The sequence below is a fragment of the Suncus etruscus genome, chromosome 14, assembly GCF_024139225.1.
Source record: "Suncus etruscus isolate mSunEtr1 chromosome 14, mSunEtr1.pri.cur, whole genome shotgun sequence".
NCBI lineage: Eukaryota > Metazoa > Chordata > Mammalia > Eulipotyphla > Soricidae > Suncus > Suncus etruscus.
The window spans coordinates 80,540,592-80,553,720 of NC_064861.1; the positions used below are offsets into that span (position 1 = coordinate 80,540,592).

The 13,129-nt window shown below is 49.7% G+C and overlaps 1 protein-coding gene across 1 annotated transcript; it reads left to right on the forward strand.

The window, feature by feature from the left end:
• Window positions 1-977: 977 nt before the first annotated feature.
• LOC126028482 (intelectin-1a-like) lies at window positions 978-9,903 on the forward strand. Its single transcript, XM_049787453.1, has 8 exons — window positions 978-1,214; window positions 4,011-4,068; window positions 4,566-4,661; window positions 5,080-5,327; window positions 5,558-5,716; window positions 5,965-6,085; window positions 7,718-7,821; window positions 9,751-9,903. The coding sequence occupies exons 1-8, from the start codon at window positions 978-980 to the stop codon at window positions 9,901-9,903; spliced, it is 1,176 nt and encodes a 391-aa protein (XP_049643410.1).
• The last annotated feature ends 3,226 nt before the right edge of the window (window positions 9,904-13,129 follow it).

The window sequence follows — 13,129 nt, forward strand, 5'->3', positions numbered from 1 at the left end:
GGAATCACCATACTGCTTGGAATACAATCTGCAAGCATCATTCATGCTCCTCAAACAGAACATGGCCCTCATTTATCATTCATGCCTGACTTGAATCCAGTGCTTTTGACTCATCCTAGTACATGTGAAAACTTATTCAGGTACTAAGCTGCACCTCTAATTCCGGGGGCACTAGGAACATCCAACATATTTCTAGAAACTTCATGACCACAGTTTGACACATACCTAGTCACCACTGCTCTTTTTTTTGGACGTTTGTCCATACCTGGCATTTCTCAGGGGTTATTCCTGGCTCAGCATTTAGGAATCACTCCTGGAAGGCACCAGAGACCATATAAAATACTAGGGATCAAACCTGGTCAGCCACATGCAAGGTAAATGCCCTATCCACTGTGTTATTGCTTCAGCCATCCATCAATATTTCACTGGGGGAAAACTTAAATTTAGGGACATATCTTTGGTTGTTGTTTTTAGACCACACCACTGATGATCAGAGGTTACTCCTTGGTTCTGTATTCAAGGATCACTTCTGGCAGTGTTCAGGGGAACATATGAGATGCTGGGGTTCAAACCTGGGTTATCACGTCCAAGGCAAGCACCATTCCCACTTTACTATCACTCTAATCCTACGGATGTATTTTGAAACAATTTGTGGAGATCAGTTGGAAATTTCTCTTTCCAAGTAACACTAAACTGTTGGGCATCCCACCCTAGTCTAGAGATTGCTGCTCAGTTCCACCAAGCCAGAGCGTGGATGCAGTCTCCCTGGGAAGAGGCACTCATGCAAATATATAGAGGCGTAGAGGTTCTCCCCAACTCCAGCTCTCCACACTCATGCTCCTCATGCTCCTCCTCTTTGTCTCTTTCTTCCAAACCCCAAACTTGGCTCAGTAAGTTGAACTGGACAAGTTGAACTGGGATAAGGTGCCCATAGTGGGAGAAACAGATGGTCTGTAGAAAAGAGCCTTATCTCATCCATGTTCGTGCAGCATTTAGAGTTTCAGAGCACCAGAGTTTTCCCCAGGATCCGCCTGGGTGCAGGGAAGGTATCAGTCATCAACTTGACACCCAAGGAAATGAGCCTCCCAAGGGACCACCAGAGCCAACCCCAGAAGACCAAGGCTCTGCAGCCTGCTCAGCTGGTCTTCCTGCAGGACCCTGCCTGGTGTCTGGGACCAGCCCTCCCCGTGCTTCTTGGGAAGAGCAGCAAGCGAGCAAATATCTACAGAAATGCTGAAATAGGGGGCTTAGTGATAGCACAGTGACAGGGCATTTGTCTTGCAAGAGGCTGACCCAGAACGGACCTGGGTTCAGTTTCCAGCATCCTATGTGGTCTCCCAAGCCTGCCAGGAGGGATGTCGGAATGCAGAGCCAGGAATAACCTCTGAGCACCACCAGGTGTGGCCCAAAAACAAACAAACAAACAAACAAACAAACAAACAAACAAACAAGCTAAAAAGCTGAGTGAAAGATTGGGAAGAAGCTGCACAGGAGGAAAGGCCCAGAGCACACAGCAGGGCTTGGGCTTTGCATACATGGGACCCAGGCTCAGTCCCCCGGACCATGTGGACACCTGAGAATCGCTGGGTGGAACACTGGAGGCCAATGAGCAGGTGTCTCTGAGTCCTGACTAGTCTGACTACTGGGCCCCAGCAGCACGTCTCCTCTAGCATGAACCTTCTGGCTAGGTTAGCCAATTGTTGTGGGTAATGGCCCCCTGAGATTAGCCTGGGACCCCCAAATAAATGAAACAGAAGCAGCACACTGTCTCTCTACAATAACTAGGATTCTGGGAGGTCAGGGAGAGCCAAGTTCTGCCTGGACATTCCCACTAACCCCTAAAGACTCCTGTGTGGTGTAGGGGTAGAGCCAGGAAACTGGGAGGGGGGTCACTGTACTATGTACCTCGAGGCCACTGGTCCAGGTTGATACTACATGTGACTATTCTGGTGCACAGCATGAATCTCTCCAACAGATAAATTGTTGCCCACAATCCCTGATCGCCACCCCATCTCGGAAGACCCCGGTGTGTGTATGGGGGTTGCTTTCTAAAACCCTAATATGGACTGGAGGTCACAGGGAGCTGACTGTGGCTGCCTGCCTGCCTGATGCTGCTCAACATAGGAAAGAGTTGATGGCTGGACATCCCGAGTTTATGATGGCACCACACCATGATGACTCCAGAAAATGCAGAACTAAACCCATTGTCCAGGCAGAGACACATGACAGCCAGTTCCTTTGATTGGGAACCCCCCCAGCTGTCTCCCCGAGGCTGTGGTGATGAATCCCTGAGCATCTGATGCTGGAGGCCTGCAGGCCATATTCATTCCACTCTAGAAAAATAAGGAAGTCAATGAAGAGGGCTAGAGAGACAGTACAGAGAGGAGGACACTTGCCTTGTACACAGCCAATCAATCTGACTTGACTCTTTAGCATCCCCTATGATTTCCTGGGCACCATCAAGGTGTGATTCCTGAGTTCAGAGCCAGGGTATGCCCTGAACCTCACCAGGTATGGCTCCAAAACAAACAAAAATCATTCCATATGATCTCCTGAGCCCTTCCTGGAGTGATCCCTGAGCCCAGAGCCTGGAGTAAGCCTTGAGCACCACAACGTGTGTCGCTCACTCTGAAGCAAAAAGAGAAAAGGAAAGAAAGCCAGTAAGGGATTTCTGAAGCCCTAAATAACAACCTGTGGTCAGGCACCAGGAGCTAAGGGCTGCAAGTACCATGTGAGAAGTCTCCTGTGGGCTGATGCCATGTGGTGTAAAGCCATCTCTGGGTACAGTGTACAGAACTGGGGTTCAGGCTTGGCCAACACTGGTTCTAGCAATGCACACTGTTTTAGAGAGGCCTTTTCATGTCTTGGGTGGGGCTGTCAGACCCAGAGCACTTCATCCCAGTGCAACACACAACTAGCAGAAGAGATGTAGGGACCCCAAGTCATAAGGTCATAGGACATCAGCTGAAGGAAGGCAGCAGTGGGCATGGAGAATGATGTTCAAACATGGAGCAGCCCCAGAAACATTATGGACAAGAGACTCCAAAGAGAGGGAAGGAAGACACAGACCTCAAATATCCCAGGTCTTGGAGGCTGCTCAGTGCCAGCCTGGAGCCTAGTCACCCAGGACTCTTGGCAATAGGAGAGGCCATGTGGGAAGCTGGAGAGAGTGCAGAGATGAGGAAGGACAGTCCTGTGATGGAAAACACACATCATGTCGGTGTCATTGTGTGCACAATTGATCAGAGATGGAATAAGATGAAAGGCCATAGCGTGTGCAGAGGAGGAGGGAGGGTTGTAAAGCACATGGGTCACAGCACCCTGAGTGAAGCCATGCCAGGGAGGTGAGAGCATCTATCACTTTGTTATCTTGCTAAGAGAGTCAATATTGACTTATGACTATTATAACATAAGTAAAAAGACTGTGGTGACTGCAGGTGCTGGTTCCAGTTGGCAAGAGTATATAGGACAGGCCCTGCAGGTCAGCTGTGCAGAGCTGGAGGGTGGGGCAAAGGGTAAATGCTGACAGATGCGTGTCAGGGAAAGCCTTCCAGAGATTCCAAAGGATAGCGCCTGCCTCCAGCAGATACGTGATTCCTCCCATCCCAGGGGCTCTGCACCCCACCTGCCCTCAATAAACCCATTACAGGGAGGGGCACAAACTGGGGGGGGGGGCTGCATGCATAAAGGCAGGTACAGCCCTGCAGCAGCACCTTTGCAGAAGAAGGGAGTCTGGAACTCTTCAGCAGGCACTCTGAGCTCCAGCATCAGCGGGAGAGAGGAGGGTATCTGTGCATCAGGTCCAGCGTGATCCCGGTGCAGTGCAAAACATGGCATCTCAGGTGTGATGTGGGTCAGAGGAAGGAGGGTTATGTATAGGTGTGAAGAGATGGGAGCCCCCTGAGTTAAAAAAGCCCCAGAAAACTGCATCCCCTTGAGGTTTGGAGTAAGGTGGGAGGGAGGAAGGAGAAGATAGACCTGCTGGTGACCTGTGTGTCCTGTCCCCTTAGCTGACCTTGTTCCTGTGCTCCTGCCTGCTTTTCCGCTCCGTGGCCACCGGGGACGCAAGTGAGTCTGGGCATTTTAGCAGGGCCCAGGGGCTAATTCCATCCTGCAAGGGGAACAAACCGAGATGCTCAGAAAAGTGACAAGAACGTGAACCTGGCTTGGGGGGGTCACTCTGGTCTCTGAGGATTCTGAATGCTCATGGAGTGTGGGGTCCTTCCCTACTCTGTGTTCCTGAGGGGCTAAAAGCGCAGCAGTGAGGGATGTGGGGGGACCAGATTCCTTCCCATCACTGCTACCACTGGGGCCTAAGTTTAGATCCAGGGTACCTTGGGGTCAGGGCGGGCTCAGGGAGCCCCCCATACACCATCCTCACAGGGTGGGGTCCTCAAGAGTTAGGAGACAGGTCAGTCAGTGCTGCCTGCTATGGACAAGGTCACACAGCCCAAGAGAATGGGAATCCGGTCTCAGAGCAAGTGCAGGTGACAGACAGGACTGGGAGCTGTGGAGGACAGAGTGTCTCGCCCCTGGAGAGGAGAATGACTCTGTTTCCACAGCAGGAACCTCGTCTCTGGAGATGCCTGAGACCAGCCAGGGCTTTGCCTCCCTACCTCGGAGCTGCAGAGAAATCAAAAAAGATCATCCAAACTCGAAGGGTACGTATGGGCCCATCCCAGTCCTATGAGTCTCTTGGCTTGGAGACACCATGGACGTGGGGAGAGCCAGGCAACCTATTTACTCAGGCTCAGCCAAACTAGGGGGTTTATGAGTAAATGAGGCTTTGGGCACCCTCAGAGATAGCAAACATGCCCCTTTGCATTTGGGGACTCAGTATTCCAGTGACTCTCAGAGGATATTCAGGGGACATGGAACCAGGAGACACCAGAGACATCTGCTCTGCAAATCCTTGCAGCAGGAGTGGAAATAGGGTTTAGGGGGCTATCTCCACTCAGAAATGACCCTAAGAGCTCCTTAAGAGACATGGTGCTACCAGCCATGGTGGGACTCTTCGGCCTGCATATTCTGGGTCTGATGGCAGAGATCTGAGCTGGGGCATCTGGGTGTTCCTTGCAGATGGGCTATATCGGCTCCGAACAAAGAACGGGCTCATCTACCAGACCTTCTGTGACATGACCACGGAGGGGGGCGGCTGGACCCTGGTGGCCAGCGTACATGAGAACCACCTCGCTGGGCGGTGCACTGTGGGGGACCGCTGGTCCAGCCAGCAGGGAAACCGTGCTGACTACCCATCTGGGGACAATAACTGGGCCAATTACAACACCTTTGGGTCTGCTGAGGCGGCCACCAGTGATGACTACAAGGTGGGCACCACTGGCCTGGCCTGTGCCATGGCGCAGTGGGCTGGCTGAGCTGCTGGAAGTTGGGGTGGGTCCATGGTGGAGTACTGTGGTCAGGAGCACTTTGGGTCCTCCTCTCCATGCTCCTTCTGGGCTGTGCAGGGTCCTGTTCCCCATATGGTGATCTGACTTCCTGGGACTGTATGGGGAGCAGATTTGGGCATGGTGCCATCAAGCTCTGGGGTGCTGTGCAGAACCCCGGCTACTACGACATCCAGGCCTTGGACCTGAGCATCTGGCATGTACCTAACCAGACTCCACTGGGCTCCTGGAGAAATAGGTCACTGCTGCGGTATCACACCTCCTCGCACTTCTTTCGTAAACTTGGAAACAACCTCTTTGGCGTCTACCAGGTACCCAAGCTGTGAGGTGGAGGGTCTGCAGGGCAATCGGAGTCCACACTGAGGTAAATCGCAGCTGGGCTCTACAGGACACTTGAGAGGTGACGTGGGGTCTGCACCCTGGGTCGCTGTGACCTCTCTGCTGTTTTCTCAGGAGCTCTGAGCCAAGCTGAGGAAGCCTTGAAGTGGGAGGGAGAAGGACTGAACCCTACCTTGGAACCCACCCTCCAGATTCACACACCCTCCATTGGCTCTTGCAGAGATACCCTGTGCGGTATGGCCTTGGCAGATGTTGGAATGATAACGGCCCTGCCATTCCTGTGGACTATGACTATGGAAATGCAAAAATAACTGCCTCTTACTACTCCCCCCTGGGTCAAAGTGAGTATTTTCAAACCAATGTGAGCATAGACCCATTGTCCTGGGGCAAGCCGAGAAGAACATCAATGTGGTCCCTTCTGCTCTGAGTCTGTTCTGCCTTCTGTCCCTTTGCCATCATGATTATTTGATGGAAGTGGGTTAACAGGATCTGCATAGGGTTAGCTGAGGTTTAGGCTCACACTGTGGGGTGAGTGTCTCCTGTGGCCTCAGGCAGGCAAGCATCCCCGTGGGCCCCGTTATCCCCTGTCCCAGATACACAAAGATCTCTGTAATCCATGTCATGTCAGGGGACACCCCCACAAGACTGGATCCCTGTGATGCACAGGGGTACCCAACTACTGATTAGGATATCCATGATGGTAGGAAGATGTAAAAGTCTTGAACTTTTTTTTAAGCTTTTCTTTATTTATATTTTGTTTGTTTGGGGGCTATACCCAATGAAGCTCAGGGGTTACCCTGACTCTGCACTCAGGACTTACTCCTGGCCTTACTCAGAGGACAATATAGGGTGCTGGAGATCAATCCATGCTGGATGTGTTGCAAGGCAAGTGCCTAACCCACGAAGCTGATCTAGGACAGGCCTGGGTTCAGTTCCCAGCATCCCATATTGTCCCTTGAGCTAGGAGCTGTTTCTAAGTGCAGAACCAGGAGTAATCCCTCACCACTGATGGATGTGGCCCAAAAAACAAAACCAAAACAAACAAAATAAAACCTCTAGCCTCAATCTTGTTTGTTTGTTTTTGGCCATGTCCATTGGTGCTCAGGGGTAAATCCTGGCTCTGCACTCAGAAATTGTTACTGGCTTGGGAACCATATGGGATGCCAGGGATCAAATCCAAGTTGTCCTGGGTCGGCCGTATGCAAGGCAATCACCCTACTGCTGTGCTATCACTCTGGCCCATCTAGCCTCCACCTTTAAACTTTTAAACTTACTCTTTTTTGGAAGGGTGGAGCACACCTGGCAGTGCTCAAGAGTTTCTGGCTCTGAGCTCAGAAATTGCTTCTGGTAGGCTCAGGAGACCAAATGGAATGCAGGGGATTGAACCCAGGTCCGTCCCGGGTCATCTGCATGCAAGGAAAACACCCTACTGCTGTGCTATCACATTGGCTTTTAAACTTACTCTTAAAATTTAAAAATTTTTTACTTTAAAAAGTACTTACTTTAAGAGTAAGGCTTTTGAGTTGGCGCTAGAGGTAAGATGTCTGCCTTGCAAGTGCTAGCCAAGAAAGGACCGCAGTTCAATCCCCTAGCGTCCCATATGGTCCCCCCAAGCCAGGGGCAATTTCTGAGTGCTTAGCCAGGAGTAACCCCTGAGCATCAAATGGGTGTGGTTGAAAAACAAAACAAAACGAAACAAACAAAAAACAACAACAAAAATGAGTAAGGCTTTTAAACTTACTCTTAAAAATATTTTTTTTTGTTTTGTTTTTGGGCCACACTCAACAGTGCTCAGGGGTTACTCCTGGCTCTACACTCAGGAGTCACTCCTGGCAGGCTTGGGGGACTATATGTGATGCAGGAGATTGAACCCTGATTGGCCTCATGCAAGGCACATGTCCTCCCTGTTGTAGTATTGCTCTGGCCATATCCTGAAAACTTGAAACTTAATCTTTTTCTGTTCTTCTTTCCAGGGGAGTTTCAGGCTGGGTTCATCCAGTTCCGGGTGTTCAATAATGAGAGAGCAGCCAATGCTCTGTGTGCAGGGATGAGAGTCACAGGGTGCAACACAGAACATGTAAGTCTGGGGGAAAACAGCCAGTGTGGGTAGAGTGTGTGTGAGCACCTATTTGTTCAGATGTGTGTGGGGTTGTGTTTCTAAACACTTCTTCCATGGCTCCTGCTTGTCCCACTATTTTTGTGAGTCTTTGACACACCATGCAAAACTCCCCCAAAACACACAAAATAGGAGCTTGTGCTGCAGGTGTGGGACATATATCAGGATGGTCCTGTGGGAGCTCAGATGAGGGACAAAAATGTCAGAGCACAAGGGCCAGAGCAGTGGTGCAAGCGGTAGGGCGTTTGCCTGGCAAGTGCATGCTAACCCAGTAATTCTATCCTCTAGTGTACCATATGGTCCCCCAAGCCAGGAGTAATTCTTGAGCATCACCAGGTGTGGCTCCCCCCCACAAAAAAAAATAAAAAAAAAAAAGAAAGAAGAAACGTTAGAGCATGAGAGACTAGAAACTATCACAGGGCAGGAGCTATGTTTCAGACACATAAGCCGTGGATCTGTGTAGACATCAGCTCAATGAGGTGCTATGGTCCTACCAAAGATAGGAATGTGATTCCTGAAAATGTGATGGTTGTGTTGAGTGTCAAAAAACAGAAGTGAGGCCGAAGAGATAGCACAGCGATAAGGCATTTGCCTTGCATACAGCCAACCCAGGATGGATGGTAGTTTGATTCCCAGCATCCCATATGGATCCCCGAGCCTACCTGGAGAGATTTTGGAGCGCAGAGCAGGAATAACCCCAGAGTGAAGCCAGGTGTGACCAAAAAATAAATAAATAAAAGACACATTAGTGTTCAACAAAGCTCAGTGGAGAATAAAGCACGGACAGATGGGAACTAGCAGTGCTGGGGCTGGGGAGAAGTGGGAAGCTTTGGTTTGGAGCCTGAACCTCAATGATGGGAGAAGAAAGAGCCGTGATTGCAAAACTCCTCCTTGAACTAGAATGGAGGTTCCTGCAGAAGGTCCACTGGGCAAAGCTGGGTCAGGGCCCTACTGGCAAATGTCAGGGACTGTGGATCATGATACTGGGGGAAGTGGTGATGGATCTGGGCAAGATCAAGGCATGTTGGTGACGGGTCAGGGGTATGCTGAAGACAGATGACTTCCATGGTCATGGATTGGGGACCTGTTGGTCACAGTACGGGGAAAACTGCTGAGGAATGAGGTACATGTTAGTGATGATCAAGACACGGTGATGAACCAAGGATCCTTCCATATTGGGGATGGAGCAGGTGGTGATAAGGGATGTGGATCAAGTGCAAGTGACTGATGGGTCAGTCTATGTCCCGGGCAATTGTGGAGACAGAGTCTAAATTGACATCAGATTGTCTGGAAGACCAGCTGCTATCTGAAAGAGACAAGGTGAAGAAAAAGGCAGGGCAGAGACAAGAGGTCAGGGTTCCTTTGCTTTTGCTTCATTAGATTCCAGAACTGTGTGTTCTCAGGACCTGGAGGTGCGGGATGAAGGTCTCTGCAGGGCTTCAGGGAACAGACCCACAGCATGTAGGCGCTGTGATCATGGGAGGAGGCTTAGAGCACCAGAAATCTGGGAGGGGAGTCTCAAAAGGGGGGATGCAGCTAGAGCCCTTCAGATCAGTATTTAGGGGCTGGCCTGGGAAGGGAAGAGAGGTGAGAGAGGGTATTGAGGGGCAGTGAAGGGGCAGGAAGGAAGCCTGGAAGAGCTATCAGAGGTCCCTGATGAAAAGAGATTCAAAAGGGGCAGAGGGGGTCGAACACACAGTAGGTGGAGCATTTGCCTTAGTTCTATCCCCAGCATCCCATATGATCCCTAGTAATCATCATCATCATCATCATCATCATCATCATCATCATCATCAACAACAACAACAACAAAAGAATGTGGCTGGGAGGTGCAAGCACACTGGACCAGTGTTTAGCAGCAAAACACTAACTGGGTCCTTCTGCTTCCAGCACTGCATCGGGGGAGGCGGCTTCTTCCCAGAGGGCAACTCCCGGCAGTGTGGAGATTTCTCTGCCTTTGACTGGAGCGGTTACGGGACTCACAAAGAGGCTAGCAACAGCCGGGAGATCACAGAGGCAGCAGTGCTTCTGTTCTACCGCTGAGTTGGAAACACAGTGCCTGCTGAGTCAAGTCCTGTGACAGTTGGCCCTGGCTAACCCAGGTCGATCCAGCTCCCATATGCTCCCTTGAACTGCCCCAGGAGTGATCTCTGAGTGCAGTCAAGAGTCAGCCCTGAGTATTTCTAAGTGTGGCCTAAAAACAAAAACAAAAGAATAAATTGTATGAATTTGAGCCTCTTTGATTTTTTACATTTAGTGGAACGCTAAGGGATGTATTTAAATGACATTGTTCTGGTGAATTTTTTCCTCTGGCATTCTGAGTTGGAATCACATCTCTGGGATAAACAAACAAGAAAACCTACAAACAAAACACCTGTAGGGACCAGAGTGACAGTACAGAGTGTAAGGGCTTGCCTTGCACATGACAGACTGAGGTTCAATTTCCACTATCCCAGTTGGTTAACTGAGACTGCCAGGCGTGATCTCCGAGTGCAGCGTTAGGAGTAAATTCTGAGCACCACTGGATGTGTTCCTCAAACAAGAAAATTAAACAAAATCCTTCAAGCAAATATATTCTTTCCACGGGCAAATCTTTACTACATACTCAAAACCTTGGGTATACAATTCGAAATCTAAATACTCAAAACCTACCAAGTGACACATTCATAAACAACAAACCAACCCAAACTTATTGCTTCTGTAGGAAATGAGCATCACGGTCATAAACCTAAGTGGCAGCAATGGCTAATGGTTTCTACGTGCATACGTACTTGCCATACACAAGAGAATTCACTCCTATTGTTTTTCATTTTAAACATACACTTAAATAGTAAAGGAAGCATCCCTCAAAGTAGATCGAGTAGACAGAGCTCGCTTTGGTTCCCTGCACTCGAGTCCTGCCAAGCCTTAGCTAAGCCTGGCATCGTGGGCATCACAGGGGCAGCGGGTGTCCCAGCAACGCCAGGAGGGCGCAGATTTCCAGGCGGTGCGGTTCGTCCTGCGACCCGGGGCCCGCAGAGAATATAAACCAGGCCGAGTGGGCGCCCACACTGAGGCCCAGGCAGCCGCATCTTTTTCCTGCGAAAATAGTTTCGTGGCTCCCGCACCGCTGCCCTTGCGACGTGCAGGGGCTGCCGTGGGTTGCAGCAATTCAGACGCCAGATCCCACCGTTGCCTCCAAGGGATTGCGCACCTGCACGCGCGCATGCGCCCTCATTCAGTCGCGCCATATGGGCCGCGGGAGGCAGTTTCTCGCGCCATGCTTCGAGCCCTAGCGCGGCCGCGGAGACTTCTGGGAAGTGTAGTTTTCCAGGACGTCTCAGTGTTAGGTGCAAAGCATCAGGATGCCCAGAGTAGTGATTTCACTCTCTGTGACTCTGACTCTCAAGTCCGCTAATTGCGGGTTCTGCAAGGTCTCGCTGCTCCAGGAGGGCCCAAAGAGGGTTCTGAAGGTTGAAGTGAGTGTAGTTCGCTGGAGGGAGGCAGCCTGGCTTTCCTCCTTGTATTTGCTCCGAGAGAGGTTGGAGTAGAGGGTGGGGGTGGGGAATCCTCAAACTATGGCCTGTGAGCCACAGGCAGCCCTCCAAAGACATTTATCTGACCCACATGGTGTTTTTGTCCCTGCTGCCTGTACTGCTTAGTCACAGACTGGTCCCAGCACGCAGTGCACATGTGTGAGATGTGGCTTGTAATTTGTTCAAGCTTTTGGTTTTTTTTTTTTTTTTTTCTTCAAAATAAGATATTTGGAGTGTGCATAAGAATTGTTCACTTAAAATAAAAAACTATAGACTGACTCTTCAATGGTCTGGCCCCCTGTTTAAAAAGTTTGAGATCTGAGCAGGAAGAATGGAAATGCATAAGTGACTGTCTATAATTTGGTCCTATCTTTTATTCATTCTTCCAAACCCTTAAACACATACTTTTACTGACGCTGAGTTTAAGTTTTCTTATTTTAAAAACAAAATATAATTGGGTGTGGCGTTGGAAATATGTGCATGAGAAATTACTATTAATAGCATTACCATTTAAAATCGCAATTAAAAATGATATGCGGAGAAACACGAATGCTCAGGATGCTTAGAGGTGGAAGAAGGCATTTTAAATATTATTCTTCCTGTTGCTTTGTCAACCTGTTTTCTTGTACAGGAGAGTTCATTTTCTTGCAGGTGGCACCAAGAAAATGATGACCTTGTGCCAAGGTATATCCTGGGAAGAGAAAGGTTGGAGTGTTTTTCCTTGTAGGCGTGGTTTCAAGCTGTTTTAAAGGGGGGGGGGAGCGTGGGAGGACAGCACAGTCAGTAGGTTGTTTACTTTTAACGTGACTGACCTAGGTTCGATCCTCAGCATCCCATGTAGTCCCCTGAGCCTGCCAAGGGTAATTTTTGAACTCAGAGACAGGAGTAATCCCTGAGTGCCGCTGGGTGTGGCCCACCAAAAAACATCAACTAGTAAAAATGTGACTGGGAGGTGCAAGCACACTAGACCAGTGTTTGACAGAAAAATACTCACTGCTTCGTACCAGAGGGCAACCCCCAGCAGTGTGGGAATTTATCTTCCTTTGACTGGAATAGATATGAAACTCACAATGGGTATAGCAACAGCTGGGAGATCACATAGGCAGCTGTGCTTCGGTTCTCTGCTGAGCTAGAGACGCAGTGCCTGAGCCACGTCCTGTGACAGTTGGCCCCAGGCCAACTCAGGTTTGACCCAGCACCCCATATGATCCCTTGAGCTTCTCTAGGAGTGATCCCTGAGTGCAGTCAGGAGTCAGCCCTGAGTATTGCCAAGTATGGTTCCAAAACTAAACAAAAAGTAAATTGCATGAATTTGTGCTTCTGGCTTTCTTTGTCTTCTACAATTATTGGAACCTTTCTTAAGGGGTATATTTAAATGAAATTGTTCTGGTGAATTTTTTTCTCTGAGTTGGAATCTCATCTCTGGAATCCCAGAACACTCTCCTATGGGCCCCTCTTGTTAGAGTTTAGGGGAGGGGCAAAGATTTTGTTCTTGTTCATCCTTCTTGCCATGTCAAAGCACAGTGCTAGACGGAGGAAGAGATCAGAACCCTGGATGGAAAAGGGAAACCTGGTGTGACTTCCCTCAATATAACTCACTCAGAAGAGCTAAGTGACACATTGTGGATAAAAGAAAGGATCGGAGTGGTCGTAGAGCAAGGAGGGTGCTGACCTTGTACTCAGCCTCCCCAGAACCCCAGAGTCCCACAAGTACTGCCAGGAGTAAACCCTAAGCACCCCCAAACCCAAAGAGA